Source organism: Ornithodoros turicata, chromosome 10 (genome assembly GCF_037126465.1).
Source record: "Ornithodoros turicata isolate Travis chromosome 10, ASM3712646v1, whole genome shotgun sequence".
Taxonomy (NCBI): Eukaryota; Metazoa; Arthropoda; class Arachnida; order Ixodida; family Argasidae; genus Ornithodoros; species Ornithodoros turicata.
The window spans coordinates 5,501,379-5,527,113 of NC_088210.1; the positions used below are offsets into that span (position 1 = coordinate 5,501,379).

At 46.8% G+C, this 25,735-nt stretch overlaps 1 protein-coding gene across 1 annotated transcript in view; it reads left to right on the forward strand.

Annotated features, from left to right (window-relative positions):
- The window catches only part of LOC135370296 (uncharacterized), a 469,518-nt gene that overhangs the window by 207,192 nt on the left and 236,591 nt on the right, over positions 1 to 25,735 (forward strand). Inside the window, exon 3 of the mRNA XM_064604007.1 lies at positions 20,055 to 20,171. Coding sequence (XP_064460077.1) covers positions 20,055 to 20,171 — 117 coding nt within the window. The remainder of the gene's footprint in view (positions 1 to 20,054; positions 20,172 to 25,735) is intronic.

The following is a 25,735-nucleotide window of genomic DNA, read 5'->3' on the forward strand; positions in this document are numbered from 1 at the left end:
CTTGTGAAGAGAGTCTCCAGTCTTCTTTGGCACCATGTGCAGTGGAGAGGCCCAGTTGCTGGAGGAGGGCCGTATGATGCCGAGCTTGATCATGTGCTGGAATTCGGCCTTGGCAAAGCTGTATTTCTCTGGCACGAGGCGGCGTGGACGGAAGTGGATGGGTGGTCCGTGTGCGAGGACATGGCGGACAAAGTTGTGCTCAAGAGGGCGGATCTAATGGCTGGGTGGTCGCGGAAAACTCTTCCATGAGCGTAGTCACCAGCAGGAGCGCAGTACGGTAGTACTCTGCAGGGGGCTACAGTGCTTCGGAGTTTGTTTACATGAAGGTGGGTAGTACCGTCCAGAAGGCGGTGTCGAGACACGTCGACGAGAAGACGGTAGTGCTTGAGAAAGTCAGCACCGATGATGGCGTCAGTGACATCGGCAACGTAGAATAGCCAACGAAAATCTCGGCGCCAAGTTCAAGGTCAGGGATTGCTGGCCGTACACCGGAATGGCGTTGGCAACCTTCAAATAAAAACAAGGTCGACGGTAGCAATGACAATGCTTGGGTCGATGAACAACGCGCCGGTATCTACAAGGAATCTTCTCCCGGAGGCGCGGTCAACTATAAAGAAGAGGCGACTGTTGTATTGGCCCGGTCTCCCTATCGCCATCGTGGCTCGCAGGAGGGTTTCCCTTCCACGAGCATGGCTGCAGGCAGTAATGAGTGTCTGCTTCGAAGCGACGGCGGTACCATCACAGTGCACGCTGCGGGAACGTGGTTGCCGAGTGGAGCGACTTGAGCGTGGTAAGGAATAACGTGGCCTTGGCGACCGACTTCGGGTAGCGAGCACCGCAACTACTTCAGTGAGCTGGGAGACGCGCAGCGTCAGAGCATCGATGGCTGGGGTGGAGGGATGGTCTTGACGAGGTACGCGGTCTGGAGTAACATCCACAGTTGTATGAACGGCGTCCAAAGTCAAACATGTAGGTGCCGCGACCTCCATTACGGCACCGGTAAGACGAAATCCCTTCCGTGGAGAGCTCTGACGCAGTGGCCAAAACAATTTGTACATGTCGGAGAAGGTGCTGCAAACAAAGATCCCGGAGAAAGCTGTCGCTGGAAGACGCAAAAGTCTCGCCAAGAAGCTGCTTCAAGCGGCGTAACAGCTGGGTAGGGCGCCGGTCTCCGAGTTCCTCGGCTGCGAGAAGTTGTTGAAGCCGAGAGGGGTCGGAACGGGTCGTACGTTTGAGTAGAGCGATTTTCAGCTTGCCATAGGGTAGGTCGGAGGGAGGGTTAGCGATAACGTCATACACTTCTTCAGCAGCAGATAGAGATAGTGCCGATATGACGTGGTAGAATTTGGTCTGCAGGGAGGTGGAAATATGGAATTGAGCCTCGGATTGGATGAACCAGGTGGCAGGGGTCCTGTCCCGGAACGGCGGTAACTTGACCGCAATGGCCGAGACGGCTGCAGCAGAAGGTAGGTAAAAGGGAGATGGACATGGCGTAAATGGAACGTCCGGGACACCAGAATGTGGCTAACGGGTGCGACCCACTCTATCGAACCTTTCTAGAGATAACGGAACGAGTGTCTAATGATGGGAGTACGGATCGATAGTCGCGGCGTGGCAACGACTACTAAAAACCACAAACGACTGTAGTACCAGGACACTACCAGGTGATCCTGAAGTGATCACCTTCGGTAATCCGGGAGTTACACCCTGTCACTACACTGTCACCAACAACAGGACTCGCGTGCTCAACTGGACGAGCATCTCTTGGATCAAGAGCTCCGCTACTGGCTACCACAGCTGCAACACTAACTGGACTAGCATGACTGTTAACGGCGCTAACAGCAGAGGCACCGACAACGGTGTCAGTGGCACCCGCACCGTCACCACTAACTGCATCTCCACGAACATTATCATTGCCACCACTAACAGCGAAATGCTCTTCCGCCAAACTGATTGTATCGTGAGCAACTCCCGCTCGACATACCACCTCAGCCGTGCCACTCTCACCCGCGAGCGCCTGCACGGGAGGCGCTCCAACGGGAGCAGTTGATAGCACTCCGCCACTAGAAACACGAGATGCCCATGCCGCAGCCGAGCATTCGGATACAGCATGAGCTCCACCACAGCACTTACACGCAGCATCGCACCTCTCATGACCAAAATCACCAGAGCGAGCACACACCGGGACCGCGCAGTCTTGTTTGAAGTGGCCCTCTGCGCCACACCGCATACAAGCTCGTTTGATACCGTCATAGTTCACGGTCAAACGTTTACCACGCACACTTATGAAGTTCGGAACTGGGGTCCGCATTTCCATAAGATCGCGCCGGTTGCCCGTTTCGATACCCTCTAGCTCCTTCTGAGGGAACGTCTCGCGAGCTACATTGGTGACAGGACCGTGCTCAGTAAGAGCGGCCTCCACGGCCACATCAGAGCTGCCATCTGGCACCGAGATGACTAAAACTGTGACCAAGTTGGACTCCAGCGAGACCAACCCGATCACGTTGCCCTTAACCGTAAGCGAGCCCAGGGATTCTAGCTTATCAGCACCAGACCTCGACTTTACAAGCAGGTCGCATCTCCACCACCAATGTGGCGTGTGCTTTTCACGACTTTCCCTGCCTTCTTCCCAAGAGGAAGACCACCCGCGACACAGCCGGAGGCACTCTCACAGATAACGCTGAAGGCCGACTGGCAGAAAGGCAGTCGCGGACGAGAGAAACGAATCCCGCGTGACGTAGAAACTGCTCGATGCCTTTTTTTCTTTGCTTTTCTTCTCGGCTCACGCGCCGCTTATACATGCTTGAGCTGTGGCGTTGGACGTCACTGGTCACGTGCCGGCGCCCGTGATACGTCACACCGTCTTCTGCTTCGCCGATGCGCTCTTTGGATGCGGAGAAGGTCTTTTAAAGGTGTGCGGAACAGAGCCTTGCGCGTGTTCTAGGTTACCTGCGATCATCGTTCTGTCGCAGGAGCTCATTCTATTTGTTGCAGAAGTCGTCGCAGCGAAAAACAAAAATATTTCGCGGGTCACTTCCATGCTCCTTTAAAGGGACCGAAAAGTGAATATAACCCTATCGAAACTTTATGTTCAGCGAAAAGCTTGAACCTTCAAAAGTTCAAATATCAAAGAACTCCGCTGAAATCGCTGTAGTTTTTCTGTAATCGAATTTTCCATAATTGCATGTCCAGGGACCTAGTAGGAAACCGAGCAGTCTGTCAACAATTGCATGACCCCACGCCATCTGTCGACGACGCATGTAATACGCGCACTTCCGGGCGCTAATCCGGCGAAAACGAAAATGGCAGTGGGCATTTGTGACCACTTTCTACGTCGAGAATGTCGAGGCTCTTGAACATGAGTGCGCTGGAATTCCGCATTCGAGAACTGTCGCTCACACAGAACTGTTGTTCGTGCGTTAGCATGCTGGAAAGTGTGTTCTTCGCAGCGGAAGATTCCTCGTCCAGAGATTAATCGGAGTCACATTCGTCCTCAACAGTAGCTCACCGTGCCGTGAACATGGACTGCTTTGTGAAATTGCCATGTATCAGGGAGAAGCACTTGTGTAAGCCGAAACAAGCGCTGTTTTTTCGTCGTGCAGGTGTTCATGTGTGAAATGCAAACCGACGGATACTACGGATGGATACTAGGGTTTTTGCTGCCGAGATTTAGAGAATGCGTGTGAAAAGCAGACAGACGATTGCATCAGAACTAACGAATATTTTGAAATACTGTGCCTTGACACCGAAGTACTGCAAGTGTCTTTTACATACATCCGAGAAACCGAAGAGCATTGCAACATACACGTTAGCGCCTTGTGGTCTTTACGCGCTCCTTGAACGGCAAACTGGACGGAAAACCCTAATTTCTCCAGGAAGTTCCGTTATACCACCTGTCGGCCATTCACAAGAAGGATATGGGATGCTCCGAGAAAATACAATAGAAAGTACTCCACTGGATCTCGATCTGCGTCATGCATGTTATTAGGGATGCTTTCCCATCAGTGCGCTGTGCGCTGACCTGTAGAAATGTTGTCAGCATATTTTCATTTCTTGTTTGCTGCAAGTTTTTCTCAATGCTTTTTCTTTGCTGTCACAGCATATTATAATTACTAGTTTGCTCCTGGAGGGTTAAGTAACCTGTGGGCATAGATGTATTTGTAGGTTATACTCATGTCTCAATTGTGCATGTGAGGAGTAAGTAAGATAATTTTCATCAGTGTCATTCAGCTGAACTCTGTTCATAACCTTTTAGTATACTTCTTAGTGACCACGTTTCCAAATGTCAACTAATAATTGAACCAAGATTGGGATTTAACAATTAATGAACTCTGTTTTGCTAAACGGAGTGCTGATTCATTATCACGTCACCAACTAACATTTGTAAAGAAGGACTTTAGGGCTGACATCAAGTATTATTAACCCTTGATCTGGGTTCAAAGTTAACCATGCACCATTGGTACGTGTACATAGTACTCCAAAATGGCTAAATAATTTATTACATAAGTTCTCTGTTACTGTAATTGAGATGTACTTTTGACAGCCCTGCAAATTGAAACTCGCTTCAGTGTACACTACAAATGCATCGTAACATTTAATTGAAATATAATATAAGAGCAGAAGCAACATTTTGTCACAACTCAAACTATATCTTTCTTTTTTATTGTCCAGGGATTTAGGAAACAGAGTAGGACTTCCTGCCCTCTGATGTTTTGACTTACTTGATAGGGTTGTAAAACCTGCAACAAAATAAACAAGAGAAGTATAAACAATTTCGTCTTTCCCTTTTGAATTTAACAAGCTAGTTACATTTTACCATTTGTTCCCTTTTGTATTCTCTGTTGGTGAAAAGATTACAGGAACAATAATGCTGCAGATCAAACAATGACCTGTCATCTTGATGAAGATCAGAACATTTCTTCAGGCATGCTAACTGAGACAAAAGAAATGTACAATGAAGGTTGTACAAAAACAGCAAATCTCCGTCGATTGAAACTTTATATATGCGGATGTTACCACATCGTGTAGTTTCCATCCAAAAGTAGGACTATGCAAGGTTGTTTGGTAGGTTGTTGGCATGTTGATGTGCTATACCGTTACAGCACATCAATATAGATGAGGGGCAAACACAGTAGACAGCGTGATTGCTGCAAACTCAACTGAAGATTTATTCAACAGAACACGAAACCGAAAGCATGAGTAGAGAAAGGCAGTGGCCATGCAGTGCATGGTAAACCACATTAATCTCTGAGAAGGTAGGATCGGAAGAGCAATAAAGAGAAATGACAGTTGCGTCCGAGATAGGGGAACTCTGCAAATTTAGGACCAATATGATGTGGTAACCTTGCATGGCTCACTGCAGCTCTGACACACATTGAACAATTCCAGTAGTGGGGCTTCAAAGACAATGAACGTTTGCTGTTTCACTGGGCATTCAAGTGTAGAGGATGCATCTCTAGAAAATTAATTAGCGTTCCTTAGTCATAAAGTCGTAACCACATCTCAACAGGAAGTATTCTTGTACCCTTCAAACAAGCTAGTAGTTCTCATCGGTTTCTCCTCCTCTTGTTGACGTCATACTAATGTTCTGCACCTGTCCAAAGACTCAAAAAAAAGTCACAAAGTCTGCAACACGTAACAATTAAATCTAGTGCTTCCATCTGTGGACTTTGCATACCTGCTTTCAGCTATTTCTGTCTTGAGTACCTGGATCACACACACACACACACACGAAGCAGTCTTGCGCCACTTCAACACTGGAAGGCCCCTAAAATTAAATTTGTTGATATTGACAATGTTGAGTACGGGACAAGTAGGATAACATACGTTAAATGGAATACGTCGTCGCTATATTATAATTTATACATGTGTGACGCCTGTACATACCTAAGACGTTGTGTTGAACTCGTCACCTCGGTGAAGCAAAATCACTCGGTACTGAGCATCAGTGTGCTTCGGAAGTCTTCGCAATTCGCCTTCTACGGCATCTTCGTAGTCATCGGCAGCAAAATGAGCTCAGCACACACGACACGACTGCTACATCTAATAACCGAGTGTTTCGAACCACATTCGTTTTCGCGCACTCTCCTGTTGAATCTTGTGGTAGAAAATGCCCGCCGCCGATGGTGAACGAACATGATTTTTGCATCCCCGAACACCAAAACTACACCAGGCGTATGTAGGTCTCTCGAATAATTGACACAACAACCACGAACATATCATTCACTTCTCTTCGCGCGACCAACACGACCACCCACGACGTAAACAATAAACGCGATAACACTGACGGCCTTGCAGATGGCGCGGCGGATCGTAGCTCGTAGCGGCGAAGTAGCTGAATGCTTTATTAACGTAAAAGCTATGGAAGTGAGCGTCATTTTTAAAATGGCGTTTAGCTGTAAGATAATGTGCGTCAGCTTTGTTCTCTACAAAATTAGCTCTCACGGGGTAAAGGTTGACCAATCCCTGGGAGCCCTGGACCTGAAACCCAAGTTGCTCTTTTTCGCCGTTCGCTGGCAGCACCGTCCATGTTCCGGCAATCTTCAAAATATTTATACGTAAACAATATGCCGAATTGAGAAGTAATGCTTTCTGTGTCTTATCAAGCAACGATGTTGTGCACGACAGTGGGCAAAAATATGGGGGTTATTTTTCGCTTTTCGGTCCCTTTAATACTTAAACATAGTGCGTTTTTAGATCACAGTTCCTTTTTCCTTTTTTTTTCCCTATGCAGCAGTCACCGGATAGCTTGAACGAAGGAATCATCTTCCCCAAACGGAGAGCCGCCAATTTGGCAGGAGGAACGCTGGGAGCTCGCTGGGAACTCAATGAACGGGAGCAATTATTCCATTCCCAGATTCGGTATCCCTTATAGTTAGTCCAATAAATCCGTCTATTGTCGTCAGTGTGTAAAAAGATATGCTGATGCACGTGGAGACTACGTGGATTGTACAACTTGTTGAGAAACGGTGGCTGGGCTTCCGTATTATCTCCCAACGATGTAGATGAGGCTGCCCCTGCGCTTACTGTATAATTCACGTCTGCTTCGAACGAATTTATTCCTGCTGTTAATCACAAGTCGTCCTCTTATCCGTCGTGGTTTTCAGCGGACTTGCGTAAACTTATATGCGAGAGAAACTAAAGTTCTGGCGCAAATTTAAGGAAACCAATAATGTCTATTGGTATGCGAAATTTATATGCTGCCGATGTGAGGCGAAGCAAATCTTCGCCCGTGAAAAGAATGCTTACTCCTGTAAGATATCTTCGATTTTACGAAGGTGCCCGTAAGCGTTTTGGAGATTTGTAAACCGACGTGCAAAATAGACTAATACAAGCCCACTTTGTTTTTGTGTCGACGGTGTATACATTAATGACTGTGAGGCGATAAGTGATATCTTCGCCCAACATTTTTCGAGTGTCTTTAGGGTAGCTGACATCACAGATCCTGACTTTGTTGTTCCATGGGGTAATGTCTTCAATGTACCGTTCGTCACAGGTGATGACGTTGTGACAGCCATACGTGAACTTTCTTCTGGAAAGTCCGTCGGGAATTACTTTATGCCAGCATTGTTGCCATACATGCAATACATGCAATACATTTATGCCAGCAGGGCTGTAGTGATATCATAGTACCATTGTTGTTACACTTATTTAGCATTTATTTACTTCAGTGTCGCTATCCGGACCGTTGGAAGTTTTCCGTTGTGTCAATTTTAAAGGGGGAAATGCCAATGCTGTGTCAAATCAGTGTCACTATTGCCGACCTTTTCCAAGGTTTTTGAGAAAGTTGTACATATATATTTATTTTCTAATGTCAAAAACTTTTTTTCCGTGATTCAAAGCATGGCTTCTTACCTGTGACGTATGCTGGAACCAGCCTTGTGTCTTTTTTTGGATTATGTAGCCCCTTATTTACACGACCAGGGTTTTGACTGCAGTAAGGCTTTTGATTTGGTAAACCACTCATTGGTTGTACGTAAACTTTGTCAATATGGTTTTCCCGGTCAGTTTGCTAAATGGATGTCAAGTTACTTGGGGGGTAGACAGAATGCCGCGAATGCCTTCTCCGCTTGTTATACAGCGTGCTCGGGTGTTCCTCAGGGCTCTGTCCTGGGGCCCACTACTCTCTAATATATTTATTAATGACATTGACAATGTTGTAGACCCCGCTTGATTTCTCAAGTTAGCTCATGTTCACTGATCCACGACTCACCTATGTCACTCTTGTCAAATCGTAGGGCCATGCAGTCGTGATTTTCTCTTTTTATACAAATGTGTACATAATATCTTCGACGTCCCATCTGTGATCGAATTACTTCGCTTCCATGCTCCGGCTCCCTCTCATCTCCGGCTCATCAACAAATGATTATGATGATTATTATGAGGTTAGTACGGTTTGCAACGTGGTCCACTAAGGTACGATTTAGCCTCTGTTTAGGGTCGCATCGAAAGTAACCGAGATCTCATCCAGGAAAAGCCATGCCTAGATGACTGGTTAAGAAGGTTCGGTTCCTTCCATGTCGCCAGAGCTTCGCATTGCGGAACGCCAACTCGACCGACAAGGAAGGGAGGTTCCTTTGACCTAGATGCACAGTGTAGCACACATTCAGTTAACAAAGCGGGACAATCTGAACTCTGTCCTTGCCTATGGGCGTCACAACATTGCAGTCACTAGATACGGTACCCTACTAAGAGACTCTACTCGGAATTTTCTCGGTACTCATTTCGGTATTCCGTTTTCTGTGGGTCATGCTTCTCGTTCTCATTGAAATAGGCAAGGTAGCGTACGGCTGGCGAGCTGGAAAACAAACTCCACAACGTGGAAGGCCTGAGTCTGGGCACTCAGACTTTTACACATTACAGGCGAGGCTGCAGAGATGACGCAAAAAAAAAATGTTTTTCTGAAGCGACAGCGTCAATTCTTGCAACGCAGAGCGGTAAGGTGGCTCACAAGCAAAAGCTGCCTTGCCACTAAATGTACGGATATCCCGATTTCAATTTTAGATGTGTTCACGTCGGTAGGTGATCGTGATACCAACACATTTTCTTGTCTCCACGTTCTGTCACATAACGGTATAGTGTTGTGGCAAGACACTCTTTTTGAGAGTATATGGTTTCGCAGCCGTCGCATTTTCTCGAAATAGCGGATATGAACTCACCTGTAAGAAATGAACGACTGAAAACTTCCGAGCTCGTTAGAAATAATAGACTGGGAAACATACAGTTGTTGTACGTTTCTTTTTAAATAACCTGCAACAAGCATATAATTCGCCAAAATTAGCTATGCAAGGGAACTGAAACTGAAACGACGCTCTTCTCGAGCGACAGAAAGGGCGTTCCCGTCGAAGGGCCACGTGTTTGTAGCGATCGAGTTAATTGGTCTCTTGGCCCGATAGACCGCTTTCCGGCCCATATAAGCGGAAGCGATGTCGTTTCCGCGTTCGAGAAGTGCATAATTTTTGTTTCGCCTGCTTTGCATACCGAACTTTGGCTATTTACAGTTCAAAATACGGCTGGTTTGAGGATTTTGTTTTAAGAAAGAGGGTGGATTCAAATAATTATTGCCTCCAATTCTGCTGTCTCGCATTTTCGCAAAAAAAAAATCTAATTAAAAAGGGAATTTTCAAGTTTTACGTGATTAGTCGTTCAGTAGTTACATGCTCTTTCGCACAGGATGTCCAGCTGACCGTGGAACACCCCTTCGCAAAAATGGCATCACTCTCACACTTTCTATTTTTTGAATGTGTAAAGGATTAAGAGAGAAAAAAAGACCTTAACCCTTTGGCCCTTCAGCCTCGGCAAAGTAGGGACGTTTTTCGATCGTCAGGAGCTGGTGGTGGAAGATTCACAGTTTTGTTCGGTGTAGTCAGTCAGGCAATTGTGACCCTGCTTAAAGGAAGCATACGAGAGATGAAAGATCAGCACGAGATCGCAAGCGTTATACCCTAACTGCAGTTCGACGTCAGGAAAGTCGAAATTTGCTTTCTCGGCGCTTTGACGCTGTCCCTGCGGCTGTGTCCGGCATTGGCGTTGCTTGCGAGGAGGGAGTGTGCCTAACAATGGAATGCCAAATTATAGCAGTAACGTTCTGAAGCTGGTCGATGTACATTTTTCAACACGCTTACGTGTAACATCACGGCACCATTATTATGATTATCAGGATGGTGGCATGAAGATCGACAACAACGTAGCATATGCCCCATGCCTTTTGATCTGTGCAGTACTGTGCCCTGTTATAGACGTTCTCCTGGCCAAATGTGACGCGATTCAAACAGCTGGTGCCATGCTCAGACTCCCGTGTGGGTAATGGTACCGGCGCAAAGAGGGGACGTGTGCCAGTTCAGATGTCATGCATGACCATGCGCTCAGATATATCGAATGTGTGGCATCGGTGTAGACGCCCGATTGCAGTGCAGTTCACACGACTTGAGGCCAGGAGTGTTGAGGGAGTTTTACCACAATACAGCCGCCATCCTTTGGCATAGAAGGCGTTGCCTTGTGTTGGCTGCTTCATTCCGCTAAATCTGACTTGCTCATCTTCCTAAATTATTTGCTTTTGCTGTAATTAATTTGTCCTACGTATATGTCAATGAAATAGCCAATATATATTTTAAGCTACGTCACTTGCTCGTGTGTTGTCCTTCCCACGTCGCTTTATTATCACGTGAACTCGAGAGACCGGAGCAAAGAATGACGGGTGGTTTCGGTTTGCATCTGCCCGGTTTCCGGTGGTTCACACAGTAGCACAGTTAACTGTGTGTAGTCTTCTTCAAATTGCTGTCGTCCTCGCTTTATTTATTTCCCTAGCACGCTCCTTCGCAGACGTTCCTTCGCATCAACACGTTATGGGCGGTAACGTGCTCATTTCTGCCGCTGAGAAGCAAGGAGCTGTCGGTGCCGTAGACGATATCGCAGCTTGGATATATGATCGACAAGATTTACACTGACACCGAGAGCACTACTCCATTCTACACGCAACCAGAAGGGCCGTAGTACGCAACACAATGTACATGGGCTTGTCTCGCTTCCTTCGCTGGCCACCGTCGTCCCCGCCGTCCGCCCGTTTCGCCGTTCTGTTATGACACTTGACTTCGCAGGATTGCTCGCAAACAGAGCAGCTCGTCAGATAACACTGTCCATGCCAACGCATGCCCGCGAGCGGGCTGTCATAGGCTGGGATAGGGGGAGTCTATTGCGGACGTCTGTTCAGTGTTCCTACACATTTCTCTATGGCAGTTGAGGAACATTGGACTGGACATCGGCAATGGTGTAGGAGTTCATATAAAGAGCCGGAGACAACGTGAAGCCTCCGCTGCACCTGTATGCGTGCGAGTGCACGGTGCCTACGATGTGCTGGACATCCATCATGAGTTCCAGAAGAAGCAAAATGGCGCCGGATTTGACTAGTAGTGTAGCTTGTAGTGCAGAGTAGACTGTAGTGTATAAGATGTCACGATACGTTTTAATGCCGGCTCTCCCAGTGGCTCTGCTGCATGGTGGTGGTGGTGGTGACGAACCGGCTTGCCGTTGTTGGCCTCACGTATGTGGGCTGTGTCTCGAGTGTAGCCAGGATGGGATGAGACGGTGATAGCGGATGAAGGAATGATGACGGCCGAAAGTTAAGATCTAGGGCAGTCGCTGCAGAGTTGGCGAGAAGTCCGAGCAGTACTCATAACCTTTGAGCGAGGCCAGATTCCTGGAGAAAGCAGACGAGGCTGCGAATTTTGGAGTGTCCTTCCGTGAAAGAGCCTCTGGGATGTAGGACATCATCCACCGTACAGTTCCTGCAATAGCCAAGGTATTTCTCCCACACAGCAGCATATGCACAGCAGTGCAGTAGGATGTATTCGATAGCTTCAATTTGCTGACAATGTATGCAGTTTGCGTTGTCTAGAGAGCCAATCTTGAATAATTGTGATTTAGTGAAAGCCCTTCTTGTTCGCAACCTGAAGAGCAGGGTTTGTGTACTGCGGGAAAGTCCTTTCAGCGGGAGATCAAGTCGATGATTTTCCAGGATGTCCCGGATCCCAGGGTGCTGCATAAGAACTATCTCATTGATGCCTAATTTTCTGTCGCTGTCTCCCGGGGTTGGCAAACTAGGGCTAGTGCTGTGGTGTGCAGCAGATGCAAGTTGGTCCGCTGTTTCGTTGCCACTAATGCTGACGTGGGAGGGGATCCATCGCAGGGAGATGTCTCCGCCGATTGTCCTGTGTTGGGCACATGACGTGCTGATACACCTTGCTAGAATGCTATTGCATGTGGGGTTCATCACCATTTGGAGAGCGCTACGCGAGTCCGTGAGGATGACAGCCTCGGTGATTCCCTTGACCTGTACCGCAGCTGCTGCGTGTAATATCTCCAGAAGCTTAGCCGTCGTAGAGCATATTGGGTGTCGAACAGATTTTCCTTGCCATGCCACATTTAATGATGGTACATAAAAGGAAGACGTAGCGCTCCTACACTCTGCGTTAACGGAGCCGTCTGTGAACACCAGAGTGTGAGCGTGAAAAGTGTCACTAATTAGGACCCCAGCAGCTGCCTTGGCTTCCAGTGAGCTGGATTCGCCCTTCTGTCTTAGCCCTGGTATGTGCAACGGGATATTAGGCATTACCTCACTCCATGGAGTAACAGGTCGTACGATACATTCGTCGTACGGTACATTCGCCTGCTGCATGAGTGGTCCCCCGAGTGGAATGCACACCACTGGAAGAAAAGCAGAGGTGGGCATGGGTTACTGCAGTGTGTTCCAGCCGATGCCTTAAAATGTAGTGCCGACTCTTGCTCCAGGCATCAGTAACATGACCACGATGCAGAGGACGAGAACACGGTAAGGAGCCAAGCTTGCGAGGATGCTATTGCACTGCTGCTTTAGTACCTGCGAATAAGGACGTACTTCCTCAAATTTTCAATTTGGAGCACCTTCGCGCATCATAGCCCGCTCATTATTCGTCTTTCTTCCGTGCAGATTACGCGAACCACTAGAATAGCGACATGTACGTGCATCGAATAGATTCGCCACTGAACAGATTGCTGTTTTCGTGAGACCTTGTGAGCGCTGTGCCGCTCATGCGAATTTGTGGCTAACCGACTGGACATCTTCTTCAGCAGGAAGTAGTACGGCACATCTGTGATCCTTGGTCGACGAAAAGTTCAGAAGGGTGGTGGTATGTTGAACGTAGCAAGCTCGTACCTTAGTCAGCACGAAAAGCATCCGAACGTAAAATGGCATAGTACAGTTGGGGTAAATTACGTTCTGAAGTACGTATTATTACTCAAGTGACGTAATTTAATTTACGGTGGTGTAGTCTGTACAATTCACGGTGAACAGCAGGGAGCTATCGCTGCACTTTGGCTTCAAGGTGCTTATGTAGGGTGACGAAATCTGGGCTTGTTGGTATGAGACCATATTGCTGCTGAGCGCTATAAGACGAGGACTTAAGAAGGAGCACAACACATGCGCTAACTTCCAACACTTTAATGAATGCTTATGTGCATTCATTGCATTGCATTGCTTATGTACATCATGTGTACATAATAATGCTTATGTAGACCAGCGCAGACCAACCCACGCCAAGCAAGCGATGGAAACAGACAGACAAAACGGTGTAAAGGCAGTCTAGCTGGTCGATGGCAGACAAGCTCAAGCTTCTTTGCACCGACCCTCAGAGAGAAATTTGTCATAGCCTTGCGTGTGAACAGGAGCGCGGTACACTTTTCGGGCGAAAGGGTCATCCCAAGCTGCGTGAGGTATCCCCAAGAACACACGCAGTCCACAGGATATCCTCAAAGTGTGATCACGTCCTCGTCCGTGATGGATGAACGGAAGAGGTCCACAGATTGTCATCATAGGAGCTTCCAGTGATTGTCATTTGCGTACATCCTGCGGTCGTTAACCGGAGGACAAGCACAGGAGATGAAAATTATTTTAATACTGCGTTGTGAATTTCAATACCTCCTAACAGTAATCAAGTTCCTGGATTATTTCTCATTCCCAAATGCAACCAAAGAAGGAGCGCTCATGCATAAATTGCAAAGCAATTACAAACAAATGATATAAAATGAAAACAGATATAGGGGTGCAAATACAGATTGTCGAATTTTAAAGGAATCCGTCCACATATTGGGTTTGACGTGCAGTAAAATATAGTTTGCTATACCTTTCACTGCGGTCTCGTCGCATGAGTGTCCGGGAAGGGTCCCTGGCGGGACGTGGCACGGAGAGTGTTATTTCCGAAGAGAAAAAATGATAGTGTTTCAGTGCCCAAGCTTCAGTTGCATGCGATGCATGAATTCAAACCAAAGCAGTAAGAAACACGGACATTACATTGATAGCGATTTAATATTCCAAGGAATTTCTCACTTCATTGTTGGTTATGTGCGAAATCAAGTTAAACTTAGTTACCTCACCCTTCATTTTGACTGTGATGCGAAGAGGACTTCCGAATTTGCGGAAGTTTGGAAGATACACAATAACTTGTATCTGTTCTGTCTTGGAAAGGAAATGCTGCTGCAGTATATGCCTTTCTAAGTGGACTCGCTGGCCTTAGTGGCCTTAGGGCTTTTTATGTATCTCTATTTTTGCGTTTTAAACTGTGTTACCCATTATTCGTGATGAGAAATACACTGCAGGAATAAAGATGAGAAACCACGAATCAGTAGCTGGTGAACGAGCTTGTATATATATATATATAACACACGCTGACCGGGTGCTGCAAATGTGCCCTCACTTCCCAAAATAAATAATTCAAAAAGGTATTCGGTTGTGCTCCTGAAACCATACTAGCAGTGTCCTTGGGGGATTTGCTGGGGAAGTTTTGAGGATGATACGTGGAGTCTCATTCTAACAGTTTTCTGACAAATTAAGGACGTCAAATTAAGGACATTCGGGGACGTCCTAGGGATACCATTCCTATCCCTGAGTGACACCCCTGGGATAGCCCGGGGAGTGTGTTCTTGCGGTACGTGTGGATGTTACTTAAAGCCTGCGTGGTAATTGTGGCTCTCAAGTCGTTACAACATGTTCCTGGATATCGGTTGGTAAGGGCTATGGTACGACGAACGGACAGGGCGACTTGGTACACGTGGGAAATGTCCATTCTTTGCCGCTTCATCATCTTTGCAGATGAGGTACCCCAGTTATGAGACAGCACCTTGGCCGTGCGCCGTCGCATCTTTGCGCCAGGTGTAATGTGCGCGGCAGCCCTACCTACCCTATCTACTTATGGACTGCACCGCATTCCAGCGGGAACGCGCGATCTTGCACCGCGGAATGCAGCTGTCAACCGCCTCCCTTTTACCATCGGCAAAGTGCTTTACACCTGGTCCAGTCCTGGTCATATGCATGACGGCACTTTAGGTTGTTTCGGCCACCAACCGCCCTCTTCACCGTGCTTTGATCACCTGGACTGCCCTCTCCATCATCATCTTTCATTCTAACAATTGCATCGTGTCTTTATGCGTGTGTTGCCTACAGAGGACGTTTCACAGATAAAACGACGAGATGGCAGCAGAGCGGAGTGGATTATGCAATTCCAGAGAAAGTAATGCTAACTGCATTTGCAGGATTTGGGGAAACTGCATTTGTGTTTTGTTGCTCCATTACCGCATTTCAAGCATCTATTCAGCCACTCCGACTCCATGTTCTGCTATCGCTGTGCCGTTTCTTTCTTTCTTTCCTTTTTTTCTTCAAGCATGTGCTTCTGGACTGCCATCCTTAAAACTCCGGAAGAGCAGCACTCCAGTGTCCCCTGCAATCGATCGCTGCCGCACATTTACCTCGGCAACCACCTTCGTGTTGTGCAATATTTCTTGGTGTTTCTCCGTGACACCGATCTCCTGTCTATCCTATCATGTGTCTACGTACCCCTGCCAGATGTGTGTTCTGTTAATCTTTTTGCTGCCTCGAATATTGACCTACCGACTCCGCTGGCTGCCGACCACTAACCTTAGCGTCGTTCATCGTCTCATCATCATGTCACATCTCATTCCATCTTTCGTGCGGGTAGTGGGCCGCATCTCATGTGACAAATTTCCCCATTCATCGTCGTCGATGTATCTTTTGTTGCTTGTTCGACACTCCAGCGTATGCGGCTTTGAACTGATTAGTGGCAGAAATCGGGCCTGCAGCTTCCTCGGGTTTCCTCCGGTGATAGTTCAAGATCAAGGATCGTACACCGAGATTGAAACATTCCGCGGCAAAAAGCCTGAAGTCGGAAGTCCACAGTGCTTTGTGGTGCTTTGTGAAAAGAGCACGCAGTAGTCTTTAGTACAGTTTTCCGTTGTACGATGGAATAACTTTTGTACGGAATATTTTCAGGATGGGTCGCAGTATGTTCCTAATGGTGAGACGGAAAGAAGAGAGATAACGCTTTGCGTATTTTTCTCTGGAGTATTATGGTAAAAGTCATTCGTGTGACTACACGGCATATTCCTCTTGTGCAGAACTAGCAGCTGATGTTAATTTTTTTTTTCAGTCCTTTCTTTCCAGAGTGTTGCATTAGCGATGTTCTAAGCGAACTGTGCTTCACAACAGCATAATGAGTTCGAGTTCGAAACCTTTAGCATTCAACCTCATCAACGGCTGGGGAACTCTATGCTATCCTTTTCTTTCTGCGGCGCATCGTTGACTTTACCCCGCGGGAATCGCCAGTCTTTACAGACTCAAAATATGCAGTACAAGCTATTGAAATTTCCAGCGTACGAGACTCATCCCAACGCCTAGTCACGGATGTGTTAATGGCTTACCACCCTGTGCACGAAGCTGGCTACAGGCTTCTTCTTCAGTGGGTTCCATCCTATTGCGGTGTCGTGGGGAATGAGCAAGCCGACAGCGCCGCAGAAGCAGCTCAGCAGCCTCTCGTATCGGAAGCGGACCACTATTGCACTGCTGAGAGGAGACCGTCGTCAGCCATCGGAGGCTCCCATAGACACAATGTTCCAGAAAAATGGCGGGCTCTTAAACGACGTGATCTCCAGTAGCCATTCACACGGCACACGTCTCGTAAGGGGCTTCAATGCAGTTCGAGGTGCTACAGCGCCTTCTAGGGCACACTTCTCACAGAGTGCAGCAATTTCGCCCGAAAAAAGTTCTGGAATATTAGTTTCTCGACAGGAATAACCGTTTGCACTAAAAAAATATGGCGGTTCGGGAAATTTCATAGTCAATTTAAAATAAAGTTGTTGTTGTTGTTGTAGTGGTAACAAAACTAGGAGGTATATACACGCCACGTGTAAACGGAGCGACAGTACGCACTCCTTCACAATCGCACCCGACTTCCTGCGGCGCAAGCAGCTATACCCGCGCGCACACATACACGGAGCGGTAGTAGTACGCACCCGTTCGCGCGTCTATATACGTGCGTGGTGCGTGCGATAGTGCGCAGTCGTTCATATTCGCACCCAGACGCAGAGCCGATTTCTAAGTGCCGCTGACGTCAATGATTGCGTCGTAAACCGCTTGTAATAAACCGTTAATAAAACCATATCTTGAGGCACTCGTTGTTATCTCGATAGATAGATAGGAACTCGTTATCTTGAGGCACTCCCCACCCACGGAAGAGGAGCTCCTCGACCAGAAACTGCGCACGGAGACGCGACAAGACTAAGACTGTGTGTCGTTTCAACACAGCGTTCTGGCCCATGAGAGAAACTCGTATCCTCAACCCAATATTCAAACACGACCGTAAGAAGGCCGGCAATTATGGAAAGACGTGCAACAGCGTCGCAGCGGTGGTGCCGGCGCAATTGTGTCTATCTGAATATCGCTCTCTGGCATTGTAACAATATCTGACCTCTTCTTGTACGTGAAGTCGTTAGTCTTGACACACGCTGCATCGCGTATCGTAGAGAACTAGCGAAGTGGTTTCTGCAACATTTTTTTTACCAGAAAAAAAAAAACAGAAAAATAACGTACACAAACAGCCGCGCTCGCTTACTCTCGACTGGCCATCTGGGGTGCCCCAAGCATGGGAGGGTCGACTTATACACGTCATAACTTCTGCGCAGTCAGTCGAGATCAGTGCCTCTGTTTTTATTTTTTATTTTTAGTGAGGGCTTTTTTCTTTTGTGGTCGGTAGACATGTTCCCTCTGGTGGGTGGGGGGGAGGGGGAATTAGCAACTGAAAAGTTGACCATGGGCATGGAGGGTTTTGTTGTCGCGCGGGTTTTGCCTGCAGTATTGCCTGCGGGCAATACTTCTTCAGAGCTCTCAACAGCTGACTAGCAGATGATACTCTGAACCAATCAGTAAGCCCGGACCCTGTAACATCAGCGCGGGGTCACTGGCTGGTACTGCTCTCCGCCACCATTACTCACGGTCGCTTTTTGCGTCGTCGTTTAAATTCAACTTCTGCAATAATTATGGCTCTGTGGGGTGAGTTACTTCTTACGGTGCTTTCTACTTGTCTACTTAACCGTTTTGTAGAAAGAAAGCAGGGTATTAAAACTGAATTCTGTGCTACTTTAAATAAGACAGATGCCTACGTGTCAAACACTCGATATCGGTATTTTGCAAATTTGAGTTCTATTAGAAATGATACCTAATGTGATGACGCCATGGCGCTTGAAACGGTGGTGCACTGAATACATTATGTTCTCCTTACTTTCGTGAGAAATGTCCGTCATCTGTGTTAAGTCCGCTAAGTGGGCTTAAGTGCGTCTTTTTGGGGTGTCTTTTGGTGTCAGAGGAAACAGAAAAGAGAAGACATCTACGAAAGACACTATCGTTCAGTGCTGCCGTTTGTCGGTGTTTTTTTTTGTGAAGAGCAATGTGACATGGCAACGGACGCGACAAAAACACTTGTTTTTGTCGAGTATCTTCTCTTTGTCCCGGCAGTGTGACGGCCTCTTAAAAGAGCACGCAGGGTGACCTCCAATTTCTCTTTCTCTCTCTTTCTTTCTTTTGTGCTGCTGCGTGTTCTGCAACGAACCAAATAAGCTCCTTCGAAGAAACAGCGTGTGCAGTGACCTAGACAGCGATTCCTAGACCTCTGTTCCACACGTCGTGAGAGGATCGTGTCGGCCGTCCGCATCTGTTTTCTCAGATTGTTTTTGTAAATTTGATTGGGCATTTATAGTGAACCATGGAGGGATAATATTTTATAGCAGCTCGCGATGGACAGCTTGACGAATATGAGAGAGGGTTTTGAACCAGGTTAAGCGTCACCTCATTGCTCGTTTACGCAAAACACGTTACTGCGTGAAAATGGCGTTAATCGCAGTGAACACTCCGAGGTACTCACGATTTTGCAAGCTTCAAAACCGAAACTCCACACCTTATATAAACGCTTATGAGAAAAAAAAAGTCAGCCCATCATGTCGAACCATTCCACCACACCCTACCACACTCAGTATCTTTCAAAAATTGGAATGAGCCTTTGCTCGCTCACTTTGAAGGGCTAAAGTTGTTTCCAGTACCACTGGATATGGAAGTTCTCATTAAAGTCTATGCCCTCATGGTGCACCAGTTTCGATGAACAGTTGTGAACTTTCCGAGCAATGGAGGATTATCGTCCCGCATTTCCCCTATAGAGCTTGTCAACGAATGTGGTCTCTACCGTCATTTCCTTCGACAACAAAGCCTACGCTCAATCGAAGGGCATTTGCATATACTTGTACGCTGCGCAAGAGCTTAGTGAGATTTGCCAAACCGGCGTGGACAAATCATTAAATGCGCTCCGCTTCAGGCAATGCCGAGATTTTGCCAACCCTAGCATTCGGAGAATAATTGTATAAATGTATGTGTGTATTGCTCTCAAGAAGTCAAGTCTACCAGTGGAGGTAGAACCATGTGCATAGACAGGAACTGTATCTTGCGTGTCGGGTAACAACGCGCCCAGGGGGGGGGGGGGGGGCGGATTGCACGCTTGGCGAGTGCTGTGCAATATTGCCCATAATAAATAATTATTGAAGATGTATTCAGTCAGTGTATTGTTCATGACGGCATTAAATGCAGGATGTGTAGGCTGGATCCGCGATGCTGAAATGCAGAGCCATTTTATGTGCGGTCTAGCAAAACCTTTGCTGCTAAAAAAACGTGATGTGTTGTGTCTGTGCAGGTTTTCCTGGGTATAAAGGAGACAAAGGCGACAGGGGTGATAGGGGGTTTCCGGGAGAGGCAGGTTCTACTGGCCCCCATGGACCTCAGGGAATGCCGGGACCGGTTGGCCCACAAGGTAAACCTCTACTTGAAGGACTCGTCTAACCTCAGGATGCTTCAAGTGAGAAGGAGCACGTAACATATCTTAAGGCTTGATCAGGAAGGAAATCAGTGGTATCCAATTCTGTTGGACACTCTTATTCGATGCAGATTTCACGTTTAGAATAAACTGTGAGAGCTGCACAAAGTGGCAGGTGTACGGCGGAGCGGAGGCCGACACTGAACATCAAAGCGATAGTCTAGAAGTCAGTATTGTTCAAGATGTCTGTGTTCGTCAACACGCATTAGAGACTAGATCCCAACTTTCTTTTGCAGTCCCCAAAATCAAGCGAGTGGCATGCATGACAAGAAATAAGAAACTAAGTGTAAGAAACTAAGTACCAGAACTTTCGGAACCCCACCGTGTCCCTTCAACAGGGCGTCCCTCCTCTCCTTGCATTCACACAAACACACAAAGGTTTCTTAACTGCTTGACACGTAAGGAGATAAAACTTTCTCGGTCCCAGCTTATGCGACGACCCACATAACGCGATTCCGGAAAGATCCCGTCCTGCGACTTTCGATTACAAAGCTTCTAACATACACTTCCCTCCATACCACTCAAATGTGCCTTTTCAGAACAACGTTTGCTTCCTTTGGGGGAGCTTCCATCTATGAGACGAAAACGGGGCCGCAGAAACTAAAAAAAAAAGGATTGTAGCTCACCAGAAAATATTAGCTCATTACTGGAGATACACCGTTGTTTATGCTTATCAAACAAACATTCGTTTTGAACGCTTTTTAGTAGAGTATTCGAGCACAAACGGCGCATTGCCGTGCAGGAAATTTCCCGGATCTAGTACCGGAGGGAACGCGAGTGCCGCGCCGCGGCCAACAATTCACTCGAGGAACTGGGACGTCACGTCGTTTTCCAGCCGAGTTCGGTCTCCTTAATCCTCCTCCGTGGTCAGTCCAAAACTGACGAGACACGAACGCGAGGCCCGTGTCCGCCTGATCAGCCTTGGCTTTGTCCTGTATACAGTACTCCCCCCTCCTCTGCGCGAGAAGGAGAGTTGAAACGCAGATGGATTGGAAATGATTTCGTGACGATGGGTGTGAGAGCTGCAGTGGAACTGGTTGAACTGTCCGAGAATAGGAATGCAGGCTTCCATCGGCCCAGAGCCGTATATTAAAAGGGAGTCTGGCCATTAATGGGTCATGCCTATACCTGAAGCTCCACCCACTTTTTCAGCTTTCCGACCAATGAAGTCTTGAAATATGGGGCGCTATCAATCAGCCTATCCTCACTATTTGCCCCCCTATCCAACCTGGGCAGCGCCATTTTGGGTGGCAAGTGGATTGGATGGGATTGAAATGGATACCTCTCGCAATCTGCAAAAGTAGTGGATTGTTGGTGCAAATTTGATAAGCGCCACCTAGGGAGCGTAAGGCACGTCGGGAATTGTCGTCTGCTTCCGTCGTTGTACCGCTGCCGGCAGAACCACCTGCTGGGACACATTCTGTTGTCGGTATGATTTTTAAACAAATCTACATGAATAGTTGGAATATAAGAGGCAAGAATGTTTATATCCATGAAATCCAGCTGTTAAAAATGAGATTGTACAGCACAGCGCCGTTTTCGTTATGATTTCGTCGTGATCGCCGTGTTCACTAGGCCTAACACGTCGACAAAACGTATTATTTTCAGTTAGAGATCAGTGGATGAGCATAAGATGAAACTGATTTCCGAGAAACTTATATTAGGATGTACATTTGCAGCGTAAAATCAGGTTAATCTGTGAAAATTTTTTGGCACGAAATCTCCGCTTCACTGTGTTTGTTTTCGTCGCCATTTTGGGTGGCAGTATGGTGTCATGGCGACCCCCTTGGTAAAAAGCAAACCAATCAGAGGAGCGAAACTGTGATTGACAGGTCGAGCCTCTTTTTGTGACTCCTCCCAATGGCCAGACTCCCTTTTAATATACGGCTCTGCATCGGCCGATGTCGATGCGCTCCTCTCTATTCCGGAACTTGACCCTGAAGGACGCTGTATTGCGCTCCAGGACCGTGAAGGGGCCATCGTAGGGTCGCTGGAGGGGCTTCCGAACGGCATCGCACCGGACGAAGACGTGCTTGGCTTGAGCAAGGCCGGCTGGATAATAAGTGGGGTGCGAAGCGGAAACCCTGGTGGCAACCGGACGAAGCAGCGACATAATTTGGCGCAACCTATCAACGAATTCCACTGTAGGCGTACGATCATGGGTTACAGGTGAAAGAAATCGCCTAGCAAGCGAAAGGTGGCTCCGTTTATTAACTCCGCCATGGAGCACATGGGATCTTCTCGAACGACGCTGCGAAGGCCCAGAACGATGAAGGGTAAATGATCAACCGAATTGTTGGGGTCGGATTATGCGCGAAGGGCTGACTTGAGTTGACGGTGTCATCGTTCGACGAGTCTGTTGGCCGCAGGATGATATGGCGTTGTTTTGAGGTGGGTGCAGCCGAACAGCAGGGTGTGAGGTGCTGGAAAAGGTGGCACTCGAATTGATCATGTTAAACCATCCAAAAAGTCTCCCATGAGCATTGCAATCCGCCGCCTCAGTCCACCATACAAAATTAATAATAACGTAAAAAAAATGTGCTAGTGCAGTAGACAAAACGTGGATAATTGCAATGCAGGCAAGTTCATGTGATTGAGCTCGTTCGTGGACCGAACTGTTTAGAAATGACAGGTTTGAACCGCTATAGTTGCCTTTCGAAGCCGAACCCTTATGTCAAACTGGAACATACATTGCCCGTTATACGTGCATGAGGATTAGCCGTGGCTTTGTCCTCTGCAGAGGTTGCAGGGACCTGAGCTGAACAACCGATGCGATGCTTCTGGTGCCATCCTTCATCAGGGGCAGTAAAACACATTTCTCTGATGCACGTGGTAAACATTATTTCCGAGAACAATGGTAAACGGACTCCAATACGTATGAAAAGGAACTGTTCTGAGGCTGAAACAAACGACAGGCGAACGCAACACAAGCCTCAAGGTGCCTATGAACATGAACAACTGAAATATGGCAATGGTCGATGAAGCCAGACAGGGGCGTAAATTGAACCATGCACCTCTCGATTGCCGGTAGGGTGCGCTGTATCAAGTGGCAGTTCCAGAGGTGCGCGGCTCTATTCACGCCGCTTCCTGACTTTTCCGACGACTGTCATATTCCTGTTGTTCCCATACGTATATTCGACCAAGAAGACATTATACACTTTACGAAATCGAACGTTTGGAGAGTTCGAAATCACCGCAAGCATCTCCACATGTAATGACATTCAAAATGGCTTCAGGGGTCCTTTCGGATATTTTCCGCGTCGAGTTTCTGACATCTAGTCTGTACGACGATGAACCACGAATATTAATACTTCGCGAGGTTTTCCGGGAATGGAACTTTGTCAGGAATATCATAACGCCATCCGCGGAATTATTGACTGCTGCCGAGTAGATGGGACGTATATCGCGTCGGAGCCAGGAATTTTTCAGCTCCGTTCGGGAGACCCCGGAGGACAATAGAGAGTTGTGGTATACCGCGAGCGGCCACCCGGTAACCAGTCGACGGAACGCTGTAAATTCAACGTACAAAACACGGTGCGAAGCAACAAGATGACCGCATAATCAATGACGAGAGCGAACAATTATTGAACGTAGCAAATGTGGCCCCAATAGCGTGTTAAACTGACAGCGACCAATTAACGCATATGGAACGTAACTAAAACGCTGTTTGACGGGTTAAGGCGGACTCACTTCTTAAGAGACTCTATGGGGAATTTTTGTTCGCAGGTCTCCCGTAAAACTCTCGAAACTTCTACACGAAAACGTACAGACGTGTTCGCCTAGAGTTTTTCTAGGGAATGACACATTGTTGGAGGCCTGACTCGATCCACTGATTTTTGGCAAATTAATATTTCTCAAATTTTCAATACATGCACTCAATGGGAGATGCAACAAAATCGCTTCTCTCTGCCCGCCCGCCTTGATATTTGGGCCAAAATGATGTCTCTAGAGTAGCAGTCTGGGAATTGATTGTAATCAACAAACTCTACAAGATTGCCGCAGTTTTCCAGATCCCTGCGAATGGAAATAATGGCTTTGTCATTCGCTAGCATGCTCTGCACGCTGGCGCGGATTATATTACGAGTACTTCCTTAGAGCGCGCGAAAAAAGCATAGCGAAGAAAACAATTTTGGGCAACCCTCTCCAGAAGCGAACGTTAACTACAGGTTTTCTCGCTCAATTTAATCCAATGGTCACTCATTTTAATCCCATGGTCACTGAAATTAATCCCATTGTCATGAATTTAATCCTATAGTCTATCAATTTAATCCGACCCATATTATTGCATCTGCCGCCTTTGGAATCAGTATAACCCAGTAATTTATGACTACTGCTGCACGATAAGGAGATAAATAGCGGGTACTTGGTAATTTATTAGATAGGTATTGCGTCATGAGTTATGACTATGCGAGACTTTATCAGCTTTTCATGACTATAACCTATATGACTGAACTATTTCGGACCACCCTTGTCGGAAATGGTATAATGACATGAATAATGAGTATGTGGGATTTCATGAGGTTTTCATGACTATAACCTACTTTATAGACTACAACTGGACTGTTGCGGGGTAACCTCATTGCAGAGAGTATAACACCATGATCTATGACTATGTGGGATTTTATGGGCTTTTCATGACTAAAACCTGCATTGTATACTACGACTGAACTATTTCGGACCACTCTTGTTGGAAATTGAATAATGTCATGACTTATGACTATGCTGGTTTTTATAAGCTCTTTAAGGCTATAACCTACATTATAGACTATGACTGAACTATTTCGGACTATACTCTTGTTGGAAATTGAATAATGTCATCACTTATGACTATGCGGGATTTTGAGCTTTTTATGAATATAACCTACATGATAGACTATGACCGGACTATTTCGGACCACCCTTGTCGGAAATAGTATAATGGCATGAATTACAACTATGCGAGACTTCGTGAGCTTTTGATGAATATAACCTAAATTATAGACTATAACTGGACTATTTCGGAGTAACCGCATTGCAGAGAGTAACACCATGATGTATGACTATGTGGGATTTTACACGCTTTTCATGACTAAAACCTGCATTGTATACTATGACTGAACTATTTCGGACTACTCTTGTTGGAAATTTAATAATGTCATGAGTTATGACTACGCGGGATTTTTATGAGCTTTTTATGACTATAACATACATTATAGACTATGACTGGACTATTTCGGACTACCCTTGTCGGAAATGGTATAATGACATGAATTATGACTATGCGGAACTTTATGAGCTTTTGATAACTATAACCTACATTATAGGCCATGACTGGACTATTTCGGACCACCCTTGTCGGAAATGGTATAATGACATGAATTATGACTATGTGGGACTTCATGAACTTTTCATGACGATAACCTACATCATAGCCCATGACTGGACTATTTCTGACACCACCCTTGTCGGAAATGATATGACATAAATTAGGACTATCCGGGACTTTATGAGCTTTTCATGAC